Genomic DNA, 17,717 nt, shown 5'->3' on the forward strand with positions numbered 1-17,717 from the left:
CAGCCATCCCACCCTGGGGCGCCTGGAGGGGGCCAGCCCCGGGCCTCGGGGCACCCAAGGGGGCTCGTCCCCATGGTCACAGCGTGGCACCGGCTGCCCAGCACCGTGGCATCAGGGCACAGGGCTGAGGCCGTCCCCAGTGTCCTCAGGGCACCTCCGGGCTCACCCCCCAGGGCATCCAGGCTGCTGGTGGCGCCTGTCCCCTTTGGCACCACGGTGCCGCACAGTGCCCAGCCATGTGGCTTCAGGGCACCTTGGGGTGCCTGTCCCTGTGGCACCTGTGTGTCTTTGGGTGCCCATCCCCGTGGTCTCTGGGCACATCTTTGGGTGCCCGTCCCTTGTGGCAGCTGGGTGTCTTTGGGTGCCCATCCCCGTGGTATCTGGGCACCTTTGGGTACCCATCCCCGTGGTGTCTGGGCACATCTCTGGGTGCCCCATCCCTGTGGTACTTGGGCACCTCTGGGTGCTCCCTGTGCCTGCTCTACCAGTTCCATCTTCTAGCCCCCCGCCGCCCCTGCCTGCTGGCCCCCCCCGCGTGCCCACGCCCCGCACAGGCACACGCGTGGTGTTTCAGCTGTGGGTTTATTTGCCCGTGCCGTGCCAGGAGGTCGTCACTGCTGCGCTCAGTTCTGGCTCATGGTCTGGAAAGGAGAAGTTGCTCAGGGGGGAGCGTGGCACCCTGGCACCCCAGCACCCTGGCACTCTGGCACTCCGGCACTCCGACACCCTGGCTCCCCAGCACCCTGGCACTCCAGCACCCCGGCGCTCTGGCACCCCAGCAGCCTGGCACCCCCGGCACCCTGGCACACCGGCACTCCAGCACTTTGGCAGTCTGGCACCCCAGCACCCTGGCGCTCTGGCACCCTGGCATTCCAGCACCCTGGCACTCTGGCACCCCCAGAGCTCTGGCACCCCAAAGTCCTGGTACTCTGGCACCATGGCACCCTGGCACCCCCATCACCATGGCACCCTGGTACCCTACTGCCACAGCACTCCAGCACCCAGCACCCTGATACACTGGCACCCAAGCACCCCAGCACCCTGGCACCCTGGCACCCAGCACCCCGTCCCCACCTCGGTGATCCAGTCCTCGAAGGCAGAGACGCGGGTGAAGACCGTCGGCTTCTTGGGCGCGTTGCAGCCCAACCCTGAGACAAAGCTGGCGATGCCGTGCACCTCCCAGGTCCCGTCAGCCGCCCGGCAGTTCAGGGGACCCCCTGAGTCACCCTGGGGTACAGGAGGGGGGAGGTCAGCACCAGGGGTGGGGGGCTCAGAGCGTCTCCCCCTGCCCCGGTCTGGTGCAACACTCACGTTGCAGCCGGCCTTCTCGGCGCCGCCGGCGCAGATCATGGTGCGGCGGATGGCGAGGGTGCCCCACCAGTCGGGCTGGGTGCAGCGGTCAAAGGCCACCACGGGCATCAGCGCCTGCTGCAGCTGCTCTGGCAGCGGCCCCCCCCGCTGCCAACCGGGCGGCAGGAGGTTGGGGGGTGCCGCTCGGTGTCTGGCCTGCTGGCCCTGAGCACCCAGCCCACCCAGCCAGCCCACCCAGCCATCCTTCCCTCCATCCCTTCACCCCTGCATCCTTCCAGCCTTTCCCTCCATCTGCCCACCCAGCCCTCCATCCTTCCCTCCATCCATTCATGCGTCCATCCTTCCCTCCATCCCTTCTCCATCCCTCCATCCCCGATCCAGGTCTCCATCCCCTCCAACTATCTCCCCATCCCTCCCTCCATCCCTCCCTCCACCCCTCTTCCATCCCTCCAACCATCTCCCCATCCATCCCACCATCCCTCCCCCTCTCCAACCATCTCCCCATCCACCCCTCCATCCCTCCAAACATCCCTCCAACTATCTCCCCATCCCTCCCTCCCTCCCTCCCTCCTCCAACTCTCCCATCCCTCCCTCCCTCCAACCACCTCCCCATCCCTCCCCCCATCCCTCCATCCCCCCCACCATGCCCTGGCCCCACCCGCCGCATGCCCTGGACGCACTGGACAGACGCCCCCAGCCGCTCAGGTAGCAGGGGTACCCGTCGGGCAGGATGGTGCCCGCGGGCGGCAGCTGCCCCGTCTGCACCTGGGTGTTGAGCACCGCTGGGTGCTGCAGCTTCAGCAAGGCGATGTCATTGCTGCCAGGCAGGGGACACGTGTCACCGGGGGCCTGCTGGGGACCGTGTCCCCAACCCCCCCACCCCCCCAGCACCCTGCTCACCCGCAGGCCACGCAGGAGCTTCGCCATTTGGGGTGGACAAAGATGTTGGCGCGGGCCACGGGGATGCGCTGCTCGGGGCCCTCGTTGACACCCATGTCGTACTCGCCCAGCACCACTTGGTAGGTGAGCGAGGAGCTGCCCGGGGACAGGGACATCAGGGGCTGCTGCAGCCCTCCTGCACCCCTCCCTGCACCCAGCACCCCCATGCACCCTCCATGCACCCAGCACCCTTCCGTGCATCCTGCACCACCCATGCCACCCACCTTGCACCCGGCACGCCATGCATCCTGCATCCCTCCACGCACCCATCTCGCACCCCTCAGTGCACCCATCTCACACTCAGCACTCCCTTCCTGCACCCTGCGCCCCCTCCTGCACCCATCCTGCACAGGGTATCACCCCTGTGCCCATCCCTGCACCCAACATAACCTCCAAGTACCCTGCACCCCTCTACACCCCTATTCTGCACTCTGCACCCCCCTGCACCCATCCCTGTACCCCCCCTGCACCCATCCCTGCACCCTGCACCCCCCCTGCACCCCCTCCTGCACCCATCCCTGCACCCCCTGCACCCATCTCTGCACCCCCTGTACCTCCCCTGCACCTCTCCTGCACCCCCCTGCACCCCTCCTGCACCCTGAACCACCCTGCATCTCCCTGCATCTCCCTGCACCCCTCCAGCACCCATCCTTGCACCTTGCATCCCCCTGCACCCCTCCTGCACCTTGCAGCACCCTGCCCCCCCTCCTGCCCCCCTCCCTGCCCCCCCAGCACCCGCCGCGGCTCTCGGGGGTCCCTCACGAGATGCAGTGCGCGGCCGTCATCACCCAGTTGGGCGCGATGAGGGTGCCCCCGCAGGTGTGGCGGAAGGTGCCGTCCCGCTCGTACTGCAGCGAGATCTGCAGGGACACCGGTGGGTGCCACAGCACCCATGGGTGCCACCCCCCCACCCTATCCCCCCCGCCCGCTCACCTGCCAGGGCCAGCCGTAGGGCACGGCATTCTCCCCGTTCACCACCCGTGAGTCCGGCAGCACGGCGGCGTGGCTGCCTGCGGGACAGGGCGCCTGTCACTGACCGGGCACCCACCACCCCACCCAGGCTTGGGGACACGGGTGGGGGCCGTCGGGACACGGGTGGGGGCTCGGGGGCACCTTACCGCCAGCCACCAGCAGCAGGAGGAGGCTCAGCATTGTGGTCACAGCTCGGTCAGGGCATGCGGGGCCGGCCGCGGGCCTTAAATCCCCCCGTTATCGGGGGCACCCAAGGGCGCCCCTGGAACGGGCACCTGGCGCCCACCTGGGGGCTGGGGGTGCACCGGGGGGGTGCGGCGGTGTTAACCATTAACCTTGGCCTTGGGGGCATGTGGCACCTGGCACCAGCCGGGTGCACCCGGTGCAGACCCTATAGACCCCATAGCTCCCTCCTGTCCCTGGGGACCCCCACAGCCTTGAGAGCCCCCCCGTGTTGCCCATTACTGCCCCATGCCCCTCCTGTCCCCATATGGCCCCTATAGCCCCCATGGGCTCAGTGCCCCATAAATCCCCTCTCCTGGACTCCATAGCCCCTGTGCCCCCCTCCAGCCCCTATGACCGCTCCTGTGCCCTCCACAGCCCCTATAGCCACCCCCATGCCCCCCATAACCCCTATAGCCACCCCTGAGGCCCCCCAGCCCCTATAGCCACCCCTGTGCCCCCCATAACCCCTATAGCTACCCCCGTGGCCCCCCAGCCCCTATAGCCACCCCTGTGCCCCCCATAACCCCTATAGCCACCCCTGTGCCCCCCCCAGCCCCTATAGCCACCCCCATGCCCCCCTCAGCCCCTATAGCCACCCCCCGTGGCCCCCCAGCCCCTATAGCCACCCCTGTGCCCCCCCATAACCCCTATAGCCACCCCTGTGCCCCCCCCAGCCCCTATAGCCACCCCTGTGCCCCCCATAACCCCTATAGCCACCCCTGTGCCCCCCCCCAGCCCCTATAGCCACCCCCATGCCCCCTCAGCCCCTATAGCCACCCCCGTGGCCCCCCAGCCCCTATAGCCACCCCTGTGCCCCCCATAACCCCTATAGCCACCCCCGTGCCCCCCCACCCCCTATACTGCCCATGCCCCTGGTGACCCCCCCGGCCCCCACATACACCCCCCTCCTGGACCCCATAGTCCCTGTGCTTGTCCCCGTGGAAATCTACAGGTGTCCCCAGGGTGTCCCCATGTCCCCCGTGTCCCTGTGGACACTCACAGAGGTGCCCCCCAGGTAACCCCCGTGCCCCCCCCCCCCATCCCCTCGTGTCCCATGGAAGTTCTGTCCCCCTCCCCCCGTGTCCCCATAAAAGTTCCCAGGGTGTCCTACGGTGTCCCCATGCCCCCCCCCTCTCCCCCCATCCCTATAAAAGTTCCCAGGGGTGTCCCCATGCTCCCACACCTCCCCCCTAAATTTCACAGGGTGTCCCATGGTGTCCCCAAGACCCCCGTGTCCCCATAGAAGTTCCCAGGGGTGTCCCCAAGCCCCCTGTGTCCCCATAAAAGTTCACAGGGTGTCCCACGGTCTCCCCACGCCCACTTGTGTCCCTGTAAAAGTTCGCAGAGTGTTCCACGGTGGCCCCAAGCCCCCTGTGTCCCCATAAATGTTCACAGGGGTGTCCCATGGTGTCCCCAAGCCCCCTATGTCCCCATAAAAGTTCACAGGGGTGTCTCCAAACCCCCTATGTCCCCATAAAAGTTCCCAGGGTGTCTCACGGTGTCCTCAAGCCCCCTGTGTCCCCTTAAAAGTTCCCAGGGGAGTCCCATGGTGTCCCCAAGCCCCCCTTATCCCCATAGGAGTTCACAGGGGTGTCCCCAGTCCCCCCCGTGTCTCCATAACAGTTCCCAGGGGTGCCCCATGGTGTCCCCAAGCCCCCCCCGTGTCCCCCTAAAAGTTCACAGGAGTATCCCCATGCCCCCCGTGTCCCCATAAAAGTTCTCAGGGGCGTCCCACAGTGTCCTCAAGCCACCCGTGTCCCCATAAAAGTTCACAGGGGTGTCCCTAAGCCCCCCCTTGTCCCCATAAAAGTTCCCAGGGGTGTCCCATGGTGTCCCCAAACCCCCCTTGTCCCCATAAAAGTTCACAGGGGTGTCCCACGGTGTCCTCAAGCCCCCCTTGTCCCCATAGAAGTTCACAGGGGTGTCCCCAGTCCCCCCATGTCCCCACAAAAGTTCTCAGGGGTGTCCCATGCTGTCCCCAAGGCCCCCCGTGTCCCCCTAAAAGTTCAAAGGAGCATCCCCATGCCCCCCGTGTCCCCATAAAAGTTTCCAGGGGTGTCCCACGGTGTCCCCAAGCCCCCCGTGTCCCCCTAAAAGTTCCCAGGGGTGTCCCATGGTGTCCCCAAGCCCCCCTTGTCCCCATAGAAGTTCACAGGGGCGTCCCCAGTCCCCCCCGTGTCCCCCTAAAAGTTCCCAGGGGTGTCCCATGGTGTCCCCAAGCCCCCCTTGTCCCCATAGAAGTTCACAGGGATGTCCCCAGTCCCCCCCGTGTCCCCATAAAAGTTCCCAGGGGTGTCCCCAGTCCCCCCATGTCCCCATAAATGTTCTCAGGGGTGTCACATAGCCCCCCCCGTGTCCCCCTAAAAGTTCACAGGAGCATCCCCATGCCCCCCGTGTCCCCATAAAAGTTTCCAGGGGTGTCCCACGGTGTCCCCAAGCCCCCCTTGTCCCCATAGAAGTTCACAGGGATGTCCCCAGTCCCCCCCGTGTCCCCGTAAAAGTTCCCAAGGGTGCCCCCGCGCCCCCCCGCACGCTCCCCCCGTGCCCCCCCGTGCCCCCCCGCGGGCGCGCTCCCGGCCCCGCCCCGCGGTGTGGGGGGTGGGGGTGGGGCGGGGCTCCGGGGCCGGGAGCGGCGGCGCGGGGCGGAGCGGCGGGGCCGGAGCGGAGCCGGGAGCGGCGGGACCGGAGCCGGGAGCGGAGCGGGCGATGGGGCGGCGGGGCCCGGCGGCGCTGGGCGCCCTCCTGCTGCTGGCGGCCCTCCTCGGGGTGAGTGTTCCCCGCCAGCCGGGACCCCCGTGGGGCGGGCGGGGGCCAAAGGAGTCGGGGGCCCCGAGTGGGTTGGGGTGCCTTGGGGGGGTCTCCCCGAGCTGGGGTCTCCCCCGGAGCTGGGGTCTCCCCCGCAGCTGGGGTCTCCCGGGGGAGTTAGGGTTCGCTGGGGGAGATGGGACCTCCCGGAGTTAGGGTCCCCTGGGAGAGTTGGGGTCCCATGTAGGAATTGGCACCCCTCCCCCGGAGTGGGGTCCCCTGGAGGAGTTAGGGTCCGCTGGGGGAGGTGGGGTCCTTTGTAGGAGTTGGGACCCCCCTGCGGAGTTGGGGTCCGCTGGAGGAGTTGGGGCCCCCCCGGCGTTGGGGTCCCCTGGAGGAGTTGGGACCCGCTAAGAGTTGGGGTCCTCTGCGGGACGGGGCGTCCTTTGTAGGAATTGGGACCCCCCCCCCCCGGCGGAGTTGGGGTGTGCTGGAGGAGTTGGGACCCCCCCAGAGTTGGGGTCCCCTGGGGGATATGGGTCCCCTGGGGGAGTGGGGGTCCCTTGTAGGAATTGGGACGGGGGAGTTGGGACCCCCTGGAGGTGGGGTCCCCTGGCGTCCCCTTGGTGGGCTTTGGGTTCCCCTGGGGGAGTTGGGACCCCCCCGAATTAGGGTCCCCTGGGGGAGTTGGGACCCCCCTGCGGAGCTGGGGGACTTGTGCTGTGTTGGAAGGGAATTGGGGGTGTCCCCGTCCGTCCCCCCCTCCCCCCCCGCTGCCGTAGACTGCGGGGTCGCCCGCATCGTGCCCAGGTCGCTGAGGGAATTGGGGTACCCCCCGGCGGGGGTGTCGGGACCCCCCGATCCTGCCCCATCCCACCAGGGAGCAAGGCCCCCCCGGCGCCAGGGGCAGGTGGGGTTCCCGTCCCATCTGGGACTCGGCCGCCCCCCCGGATCCGGCGTCCCCTCCCCAGGCTTCCTCCCCGGGGGTCCGAGCTGGGGACCCCCAGGCTTGGGGGGGGGTCCTGTCTCCTGCCCCATCCCCCCAGGGACTTGGGATCCCCCAGGCCGGGCTGGGGGTGTCCCGTCCACCCCCCCCAAAGCCACCCATGGGTGCGTGCCCAGCTTTTGGGGTGCTGCCCCCCCCCGCTCCACCCCCCACCCCGGCTAAATTTAAAGGGTGACGGGTGGCGCCGGCCACCCTAAAAATAACTCTCCCAAAATACCCCCCCTGGGGGGTCACACCCAGCTGGGGTGCGGGGGGTGGGGGGGTGGGGTGTGCATAACATCCCCCCCCGGGTGCCCCGCAGTGGGTGCAGGGTGGGTTTGCGCCGTGGGGCTGGGCACTCCTTATCTGAGGGGGGTCCCCAGGCTGGGGTGGGGTGGGGGGTGGCACTCTGGGGGCGGGGGGGTGGTTTGGGGCTGGGACGGTGCCCGGGGCTGAGAACAGAGGGGGCCTTGTTGCTCGGGGCCATGCTGGCAGGGCTGCCCCCCCCCCCCCCCCCCCCCCCCCCCGTGGGCTCCCACCCACGTGCGGGGGGGGGGGGGGGGCGGAGGGGGGAGTGTCCCCACTTTGCACCCCCCCTCCAGCCCCATTCCGCCCTGGGATGAGGGAATCTGGGACACCGCAATAGGATGACACCCCAATACCCGCCCCCCCCGCCTCGTCCCGCCGGGATGCTGAGGAATGCGCCCCCCCCCCCCCCCCCAAAAAAAAAAAAAAAAATCACGCGGGGGGGGTGTCAGCCCACTCCGCGGTGGGGGTGATGGGGTGCTCCCCCCCCCGCCCCCGGGCTGCGAAGGGTTAATGGGGGGGTGGTTGGGCGCAGCAGGAATGTGCGATAAGATCGCCCCGCCTGGGGGGAAGGGGGGGTCCAAGCACGCGCGTGTGCACCGCGCAGGCACCCCCCCACCCCCCCACCCCGGGGCACGCTCGTGGTGGGTGCTTGTGCACGCTTGGCTTGGCTCCCACGGCCCGGGGGGGGTGTGGGGGGGTCGTGTCCCCCATGGGAGGTACTGGGGACACTTGGGGGAGGGGGGTGTCCCCGCTCCCACCCCGGGACACCCCCACCCAGGCACCCCCGGGCCTCAGCGCACGTGGCTCTGCTCCCGGTTTCATTCCCATGGCCAAAGATGGGCTGGCTTGGGGGGGGGGAGGAGGGGGCAGCCCGGGCACCCGGCCCCCCCCGGCCCCCCCCAGCCTGGCTCTTTTGGGATAAATTAGGCAATGCCAGCGGGGAGGAATGCAGCGCGGGGGGGACACACACATATTTTGGGGCCCCCCCCCTCCCGGCGGTGACTTTGACCCCGCAGCTGTTTTGACCCCCAAATCGCTGGGGGCGGGCGGCAGCTGCCTGTGCCCCCCCTCGGGACCAGCATCCCACCAGCTGTGCTGGCAACTTCCCCCCCCCCCCCCCAAAACCCAGGAGGTTCTGCCCCCCCCCCCCAAACCCAGGAGGTCCTGGCCCCCCACCATGGGGGTGGCTTAGCACCGCAGCAGGGTCCCCTCGGTCCCAGGGGACCCCCGGTGGGGAGGAAGGGGGGGGGGTGTGTGTGTGGACACCATTTAGCCACGACCTTGGGGGAACAATAAGACTGGGGGGGGCTGCTATTAATAACCCCCTCCCGGTTATTATTCCTGCTATGCGTCACCTCCTCTTCCTCGGCCGGATGAAGTAAGGGGGGGGCACATCCAGATTTGGGGGTATATCCAGGTTGGGGGCCACATCCAGATGTGGGGCAGGGGTGTACATTGAAATTTTAACGAGGTGGCACATCCAAATTGGGGGGGGGGGGTTGGCGTCCCCCCCCACCAGAGTGGGGCACAAGGTTTTTCGAGCGAAGTGGCACATGGGACAGGGTGGTGCTTCCTCACCCTCCTCTTCCTCATGTCCCGTCCCATCCCCCCCCCCCCCCATTTTCCCCAGGGTGTGGGGCAGGATTTGGGCCGGCAAGTGGAAAATGTGAGCATCGTCGTCCGGCCGGGCGCGGTGCCCCGGCGGTGGGGGGAGCCCAGCGTCCGGCGGGGCTGTGGTGCAGGAACCTTCCGGAAACTGGAGAGGGGCGATTGTCCCCTGCCCGGTCACCGGCTGCAGGGACAGCAGCTGCCCTTCCGCCAGCCCAAGATGGGGCCCGCTGCATGCTGGGGCTGAGCACCCGCCCGCTGAGCACCCACGCACTCAGTGCATGTGTGGGGAGCAGCGCTGAGCACCCACATGCTTGGTGCACACGTGGGCTCCTCCGTGCCTCAGTTTCCCCCTCTGGCCACCTCCCCGTTGCCCCCCTCCCCAGCAGCTGGGGCTGGGCTGGCACCCATGGGTGCCCCCCCTCTGGAGCCAGACTCCCTTGGGTCACTGGGTCCCCCCTGTTTGTGTGGGCAAGTGGCCATGTCCCCCCCTTGTCCCCCCGCCCCCCCTCTGCGCCCGCTTAATCCCCTGGCGCTTGTTTGCACAGCAAAGTGCTGCCCCGACGGATTCCTCACCGCGGCGGGCGCCGGGGGGGGGGGCGGGGGGCACCCGCCGCTGGCACTGTGATGGGTGCGGGGGGCACCCCGCCGGGGTGGTGCACACGCGTGTGCGCAGCTGTGGGGGTGCAATCACAGCCGTGCGTGAGCCGTGTGGGTGCCGAGGTGTGCATGCTTGTCAGTGCACACGCGTGCCGGTGCGTGCAGGTGTGCACGTGCTGTGGTGCAAACATGTGTGTGCAGCCAGGTGTTGGCATGCACAGGGATCCCGGTGTTGGTGCATGTGTGTAGTGGTGCAAACACATGTGCACAGCCCCACGCCACTGTGCACATGTGTCCCTGTGTAGGTGCAATGTGTGTAGCAGTGCAAATGGGTGTGCACAAGCACCCCAGTGTGCACGCGTGCTCCTGTGGTGGTGCAAATGTGTGTGTGCAGCCGCGTGTTGGCGTGCACAGGGATCCCTGTGTTGGTACATGCATGTAATGGTGCAAACACATGTGCACAACCCCATGTATCCCCGTGTTGGTGCATGCGTGTGAGCAGTGCAAACAGGTGTGCACAAGCATGCCAGTGTGCGCTTGTGTTCCTGTGGTGGTGCATATGTCTGTGCACTGTCACATGCTGCTATGCACATGCATCCCTGTGTCAGTGCACACATGTAATGGTGCAAACACATGTGCACAACCCCATGTATCCCCGTGTTGGTGCATGCGTGTAGCAGTGCAAACGGGTGTGCACAAGCATGCCAGTGTGCATTTGTGTTCCTGTGGTGGTGCAAATGTCTGTGCACTGTCACATGCTGGTATGCACATGCATCCCTGTGTCAGTGCACCCATGTAATGGTGCAAACACACGTGCACAGCCCCACACACTGCGCACACGTGTCCCCATGGTGATGCATGCATGTAGTTGTGCAAATACATGTGCAGAGCCCCACGCCACTCCACGCAACGCATCGTCGTGTCAGTGCACACGTGTCATGGTGCAAACAGGCATGCACAGCCCCATGCCACCATGCACACGCATCCCTGTGTGGGTGCATGCACGGAGCAGTGCAAATGCGCGTGCACAGCCACGTGTCAGTGTGCACACGTGTCAGTGCCTGCATGTAGTGGTGCAAAATGCGTGTGCACAGCCCACACTCCCCTTGCACACGCACCCCCACGTGCCTGCACACGCGTGTGCCCTCTGCCGTGGCACGGTGGGGCCCTGACGGCGCAGGAATGCGGTGGGTGGGCGATGAGCTCATCCCCCCCCCCCCCCCCCCCCCCCCCCCCCGCGCCGTGACTCCACCGCACAGCTATGCACCCCGGCCCTGCCAGCACCCACCCGCGTGGCCATCGGTGTCCCCCCTTCCCCCCTCCCCCGTGCTGGTGACGTGGCCTGGCACCCAGCGGGGGGGATGGGTGTCCCCCAGGTCACCCGGGGTTTGGCCGAGACCTCCTTCCCCGAGGACACGGTGGCTGACCACATCGGGGGGACACGGGGACGCCGGTACTACGCACAGCTCTCCGATGATGAGGACCTGGTGGCATCTGGCGGTAAGGTGGCACTGGGTGAGGGGGTGGCAATGTGGGTGGGGTGTCACCCTGGGTGCCCCCTATGCTGTCCCCATTGCAGATGGCAGTGGGACCTGGTGGCACCCGGCAGTAAGGTGACACTGGGTGGGTGGGTTGGCACTGTGGGTGGGTGCCACCTTGGGTGCCACCCATGCTGTCTCTGTCGCAGATGGTAGCGGGGAGGACGGCAGCGGTGTCACCTGGCCACCAGTGAGTGCTACCCATGAACCCGGCGCTGGGCTGGCACCCACTGGTAAGGGGCTGCTGTGGGGTGGCACCTGTCCCCTGGGTGTCACCTGTGTGTCACCGCTCTCAAGCTCTGTCTCCTCTCCATCCTTCTTTTATTCCTCCTCTTCCTCCTCCTCCTTCTCCTCGGTGGGCAGCGCCCGGGCCCCCCCCCCGCACCGGCGGGTATGGTGGTGGCCGAGCCCGAGGACGACCCCCCACTGAGTAAGTGACACATTTCGGGGGACGCCCCCCCCACCTTGCTGCACCCCCACTTTTTTCTCCCAGTGCTGTATATTGGAGGGGGGCACCCCAAATATTGGTGGGGGCGGTCACAGCTGGATGGGGGGGTCACAGCTGGATAGGGGGTCATAGGGGGGGATCTTTGGGGGTGCAGGTGCCATGCCCCCCATTTTTGACACCCCCTACCCCCCCCTTTTCTGACCCTTCCCAGTTTATTTTCGGGCACTGGTGAACTTCACCCGCAGCATCGACTACAGCCGGCAGCTGGAGGACCCCGAATCCGAGGAATTCCGGGAGATTTCCGAGGCCGTGGTGGATGCGGTGAGTGGGGGGAGCACGGGGGGTGCTGGGGGTGTGGGGCACCCCAGGAAGGGCACCCTGACCCCCCCCCATTTTCTCCCTTCCCCCCATCAGCTGGAGTCGGAGTATTATAAGGTGCCTGGGGAGCAGGTGGTCAGCGTGGTCTTCATCAAGTGAGCTGGGGGGGATCTGGGGTGGTTTGGGGGGCTGGGGAGGGTTGAAGGGCTGGGGGGGGTTGGGTTGGTGGGGAGGTTTTGGGGGTGTGTGGGGGTTGTGGGGATGGGGAGGTTTGGGGGGGGAATTGGGGGGTTTGGGGGTGCGGGGGGTGTCGGGGTGCAGGGAGGACCCTGATTTGGGGGTGCAGGGGAAGCTTGGGGGTGATGGAGAAGTTTGGGTGGCTGTGGGGGGGTTGGAGTGATGGCGGGTTTGAGGGTGCAGGGGGGGTCAGGGGGCAGGGAGGGCCTTGATTTGGGGGTGCAGGGGAAGCTTAGGGGTGATGGAGAGGTTTGGGGGTGCAGAGGGATCGGGGATGACCCTGATTTGGGGGTGCAGGGGAAGGTTGGGGGTGATGGAGAGGTTTGGGGGGGCAGTGGGGGTTTGGGGGTGCAGAGGGGTCGGGGATGACCCTGATTTGGGGGTGCAGGGGAAGGCTGGGGGTGATGGAGAGGTTTGGGAGTCTGGGAGGGGGTTAGGGGTGCAGGGGGAGGTTTGGGGGTGTAGGGGCTATTTGGAGGGGTGCGGCAGGGAGACTTTGGGGTGCTGACCCCTCCCCCCTCCCTCCCCCCCCAGAGAGCTGGAAGGCGACGTCTTCGTGGAGCTGGACGTGGGCTCGGAGGGGAACGGGGACGAGGAACAGCTGCGGGGGGTCCTGCGGGACCTGGTGGCTGCCGGCTCCATCGCCTCCTACCTCACCTCCCCCCACGGCTTCCAGTTCCGCCGCCTTGGGGCTGTGAGCTGGGGGGGGGGCTTTGGGGGGGCTCCGGGCTGGGGGTGCTCCGACCACCCCCTGTTAATCCATATCACATCCCCTGCTCGCCTGAAATGGCGTGTCTCATCTCCCCCCACCCCCCCCCCCCCCCTTATTTCTGGTGGGTGGATATTGTGGGGGGGTGTCAGCCTGACTGTGCCCCCCCCCCCAGTGACCCCCCACCCACGTGCTTGCACCCCCTTGGAGTTCACCTGCGGCAGCGGTGAATGCGTCGCCGCTGAATACCGTTGCGACCGCCGGCCCGATTGTCGCGACGCCTCCGACGAGGATGGCTGTGGTGAGCCCCTCCCCCCATAACCCCCCCTATAACCCCCCCCTCGCTACCCCATTTCCCTCTATAACCCCCCCATCCCCACAGAGCCCTTGACACGGATGCCCCCCACCACCGCCCGCCCCGCCACCACCCGCCCGGTGAGCACCGTCATTGTCGCTGCCACCGCCCCCCCACGCCGCCCGCTCACCCCGCGCCCCCCCAAGCCCCAGCCGGGGGGTGCCGAGTGGGCGAAGCCCCCTGCGCCGACGGGCGCTGCGTCCCCCGTGATTACCTCTGCGACGGCGAGCCCGACTGCGCCGACGGCAGCGACGAGGAGGCTTGCGGTGAGTTTGCGGTGCCGCGGTGAGGGTGGCACTGGGGGCACCCTATGGGTGCTGACCCCCCCACCCCATCGCCCAGGCACCCCCTCGCCCTGCGAACCCAACGAATTCAAGTGCCGCAACGGGCACTGCGCCCTGAAGCTTTGGCGCTGCGACGGCGAGAACGACTGCGGCGATGGCAGCGATGAGACTGATTGCCGTGAGTGTGGCTGGGCTGGGGACACGCGTGGTGACAAGACCCCGCTTGACGTATGTCACCGTCACCGCTGCAGCCACCAAGGCACCCGGTGCGGCGTGCGGGCCGGCGGAGTTTCGATGCGTGGCGAGCGGCACCTGCATCCGTGCCAGCTACCAGTGCGACCGGGAACCCGACTGTCCCGACCGCTCCGATGAGGTCGGCTGCGGTGAGTGGCATCCGCAGGGGACGTGGTGGCCAGGGAAGGGGACACCTCTGCTGGGGGGTGTGCCCAGCGCTGGGTTGGGGACCTTGTGTTGTGGCTGCTTGCGGGGGGTGCTGTGCCAGAGCTGTGCTGGGGGTGCGGTGCTGTGGCACCAGGCAGGGGATGCTGTGCCGTGGCACGGTGCTGGGTGCCGCACTGGGGACCCTGTGCCATGGAATAGTGTCAGGTACCATGCAGGAACCCCATGCCACACAGAGGACCCTGTGCCGTGGCACAATGCCAGGTGCCACACTGGGGACCCTGTGCCACACTGGGGATGCTGTGCTGTGGCACGGTGCCAGGTGCCACACTGGGGATGCTGTGCCATGGCACGGTGCTGGGTGCCACAGTGGAGACCCTGTGCCACACTGGGGATGCTGTGCCATGGCACAGTGCCCGGATGCCATGCTGGGGACCCTGTGCCACACTGGGGATGCTGTGCCATGGCACGGTGCCGGATGCCATGCTGGGGACCCTGTGCCACACTGGGGATGCTGTGCCATGGCACGGTGCCGGATGCCATGCTGGGGACCCTGTGCCACACTGGGGATGCTGTGCCATGGCACGGTGCCGGATGCCATGCTGGGGACCCTGTGCCACACTGGGGATGCTGTGCCATGGCACGGTGCCGGATGCCATGCTGGGGACCCTGTGCCACACTGGGGATGCTGTGCCATGGCACAGTGCCGGATGCCATGCTGGGGACCCTGTGCCACACTGGGGATGCTGTGCCATGGCACGGTGCCGGATGCCATGCTGGGGACCCCGTGCCATGTGATGGCACAGTGCTGGGTGCCATGCTGGGGACCCCGTGCCATGGCACAGTGCCAGGCGCCATGCTGGGGACACTGGCGTAGTGCCATGCTGCTGCCCCATTGCCAGGCTGGGCTGTGTGGGGTGCTGGGGGGCTGCGGGTGGTGACGGGGGGCTGTGGGCAGTGCCCCCGCAGGTGGTGTCGCTGCCACAGGAGGCGGTGCGGGCCGTGCCAGGCCAGACCGTGACCTTCACCTGCGCTGCCACCGGCGTCCCCACCCCCATTGTCACCTGGCGCCTCAACTGGGGCCACACGCCCAGCAGCCACAGGTAAGGGGGGGGGGGAAGGGGGTGTGGCCATGGGGGTCTGGGGGAGGGGCTTGTGCTTGGGTGTGACCTGGGGGTGGGGTTGTGTGTGCTGGTGGGAGGGGCTTGTGCTGGGGGAGAGGGTTGCACTTTGGGAGGGGGCTTTGGTGGGAGGGGCTTGCACTGGAGGGCATGTGGTGGGCGGGGCTTGCACTAGTGGGCAGGGCGTGCAATGAGGGGTGGGGCCTGGGCATTAGGGCATGAGTGGGCCACCCGTGCCACTTGCTGGGTACCGCGTGGGCTGGGCACTGAGGATGCCGGGTGTGCTGGGCACCGTGTGGCTGGGTGTACAGTGTGTGCCGGGCACCGTGTGTGCCATGTGTGCCAGGCACCGACTGTGCTGCGTGTGCCGTGTGTGCTGGGCGCCGTGTGTGCCACCTGTGCCAGGTGTGCCGCGTGTGCTGGGCACTGAGCATGCCGTGTGTGCTGGGTGTGCCGGGCACCGTGTGTGCTGGGTGCCAGGTGCCAAGTGTGCCGCGTAGGGTGTCGATCGTGAGCGAGGCCGGGCAGGGCACACTGACCATCCGGGATGTGAAAGAGGCCGACCAAGGTGCCTACACCTGCGAGGCCATCAACACCCTCGGCATGGTCTTCGGCATCCCCGACAGCATCCTCACCGTCACCCGCCCCGGTGAGCATCCCCTGCCCTCCCCTCCCCATCCTACAGTGTGCCCCATGGCACTGTCACCATCACCCACCCTCTCTGGCAGGGCCGTGCCCTGAAGGCCACTTCCAGGTGACGGGGACATCCCGCTGCCTGCCTTGCTTCTGCTTTGGTGTCACCACCGCCTGCCGTGCGACCGCCCGGCACCGCCATCGCCTCCACCTTCGCTTTGACCGCCCCGACAACTTCAAGGGTGAGTTATGGGGACGAGGGATGGAGGACAAGGGACACCCCAGGGGCTGAGCATCTCTCCTTGTAGGTGTCAACGTGACAGTGCCGACAGTGCCATCTCCACCAGTGCTCTCGGCCACCCAGCTCCACGTGGACGTGAGCACTGAGGAATTCCAGCTCCTGGATCTGTCCCGCCGCTTCCTGGCCCTTGACGCCTTCTGGGCGCTGCCGGACACCTTCCTTGGGGACAAGGTGACACCAGGGTGGGGACAGGGCTGGGGATGCCGGCAGCACAGCTGCTGACAGCCCGTTGATGCTGCCAGGTGGATGCCTACGGGGGAGCACTGAGCTACGGGGTGCGGTACCGGCTGGGGCGGGGGCCCCCAGAGCCCACCGCCCATCCTGACGTGGTGCTGCGGGGCCACGGGCGGCAGCTGCGGGCGCGCGCTGGGGCCACCCAGCCCGATGTCCTCAACCGGCGGCATGTGCCCTTCACCGAGGTGTGTGGTAGTTGGGCAGGGGTGGGGGTGGTGGGTGGGTGGTGCTGGTGATGATGGGTGTGGGTGATGTTAGTGGTGGCGGGTGATGCCGGTGGTGGGCAAGTGATGCCAGTCTTGGTGGGTGGGTGATGCAGGTGATGCTGGTGGTGGTGGGCAGGTGGGTGATGGTAGATGGGTGATAGTGGAGTGGTGCCGGGTGGTGGCGGGTGGATGTTGCTGGTGATGGATGAGTGATGCCAGTGGTGGTGGGCTGATGATGCGGTGATGGGTGGGTGATGCCAGTGGTGGCAGGTGATGCCGGTGGTGGGCAAGTGATGCCAGTGGTGGTGGGTGGGTGATTCAGATGATGCCAGTGATGGGTGGGTGATGTTGGTGGTGGCGGGTGGGTGATGCAGGTGATGATGGTGGTGGTGGTGGGTGGGTGATACTGGTGGTGGGTGGGTGATGGTGGTGGTGGCAGGTGGGTGGGTGATGGTGGTGGTGGCAGGTGGGTGATGCAGGTGATGGGTGGGTGATGCTGTTGGTGGCGGGTTAGTGATGCTGGTGTTGGCATCACCCTGGGGTGACACTGGTATCACCATCCTGGCAGGACCACTGGGAGGATGAGGAGGGTGCCCCAGTCAGCCGGGAGCTGCTGCTGCTGGTGCTGCAGGAACTGGAGGGCATCTTCATCCGGGCGGTCTACGATGGGCGCATGGCCAGCGTGGGGCTCAGTGACGTGGCCATGGATGTCACCAGTGCTGGTGACACCGGCCTGGGGCCAGCCGGCGACGTTGAGGAGTGCAGGTGACTACCAGCAGCAAGATCACAGGCCCGGTGCCACCACTGCCACGATGCCACTGTCATACTGCTGTGTCCCTAGGTGCCCCGTGGGCTACACCGGGCTGTCATGCCAGCGCTGTGCCACACGCTTCGAGCGGGTGACGAGGGGACCTTACCTGGGGACCTGCTCTGGTTGTGGCTGCCACGGCCACTCCAGCACCTGTGACCCCGTTTTTGGGCACTGCCTGGTAAGGGCAGGGGGTTGACAAGGGGATGGGGACATGGTGCAGTGCCACCTCCCTCCATGCCACATGTGTCTGTTTCCCCCAGAACTGCCAGCACAACACGGAGGGTCCCCAGTGCGAGAAGTGCAAACCTGGCTTCTTTGGCGATGCCACCAAGGGCACGGCCACTGCCTGTCACCCCTGTCCCTGTCCCTACACTGAGCCGTCTCGCAGGTGGGTGCCCACCACAGTGACCTACCCCTCAAATGTCACTG

General features: G+C 67.2%; 2 protein-coding genes across 2 annotated transcripts in view; one reads left to right on the forward strand and one right to left on the reverse strand.

The window, feature by feature from the left end:
• Positions 1-563: 563 nt before the first annotated feature.
• CELA3B (chymotrypsin like elastase 3B) lies at positions 564-3,405 on the reverse strand. Its single transcript, XM_056332538.1, has 8 exons — positions 3,369-3,405; positions 3,184-3,260; positions 3,013-3,110; positions 2,212-2,346; positions 1,990-2,128; positions 1,312-1,458; positions 1,075-1,227; positions 564-641 (listed from the first exon to the last, which is right to left on the reverse strand). Exons 1-8 carry the CDS (start codon positions 3,400-3,402, stop codon positions 624-626), a joined length of 801 nt encoding a protein of 266 aa, XP_056188513.1. The 5' UTR covers positions 3,403-3,405; the 3' UTR covers positions 564-623.
• Positions 3,406-13,330: 9,925 nt separating this feature from the next.
• Positions 13,331-17,717, forward strand: part of HSPG2 (heparan sulfate proteoglycan 2) — a gene marked incomplete at its 5' end in the record, with an annotated part of 33,341 nt that continues 28,954 nt past the window's right edge. The window contains 11 exon segments of the mRNA XM_056331532.1: positions 13,331-13,565; positions 13,642-13,761; positions 13,835-13,966; positions 14,941-15,085; positions 15,604-15,752; positions 15,832-15,978; positions 16,045-16,208; positions 16,280-16,456; positions 17,046-17,242; positions 17,319-17,466; positions 17,549-17,676. Of these exon segments, the coding sequence (XP_056187507.1) occupies positions 13,331-13,565; positions 13,642-13,761; positions 13,835-13,966; positions 14,941-15,085; positions 15,604-15,752; positions 15,832-15,978; positions 16,045-16,208; positions 16,280-16,456; positions 17,046-17,242; positions 17,319-17,466; positions 17,549-17,676 (1,742 nt within the window).

This window comes from Falco biarmicus, chromosome 3 (assembly GCF_023638135.1).
Source record: "Falco biarmicus isolate bFalBia1 chromosome 3, bFalBia1.pri, whole genome shotgun sequence".
Lineage (NCBI taxonomy): Eukaryota > Metazoa > Chordata > Aves > Falconiformes > Falconidae > Falco > Falco biarmicus.

What these genes read in the sequence shown, in the direction of transcription:
- CELA3B (XM_056332538.1), bottom strand. Translation starts at nt 3,402, where the DNA reads ATGCTGAGCCTCCTCCTGCTGCTGGTGGCTGGCG. An exon ending in GCTGGGGGCGTCTGTCCAGT is followed by an intron (nt 1,459 to 1,989) that starts GCGTCCAGGGCA and finishes CCCGGTTGGCAG; the next exon opens with CGGGGGGGGCCGCTGCCAGA. An exon ending in CCGAGAAGGCCGGCTGCAAC is followed by an intron (nt 1,228 to 1,311) that starts GTGAGTGTTGCA and finishes CCTGTACCCCAG; the next exon opens with GGTGACTCAGGGGGTCCCCT.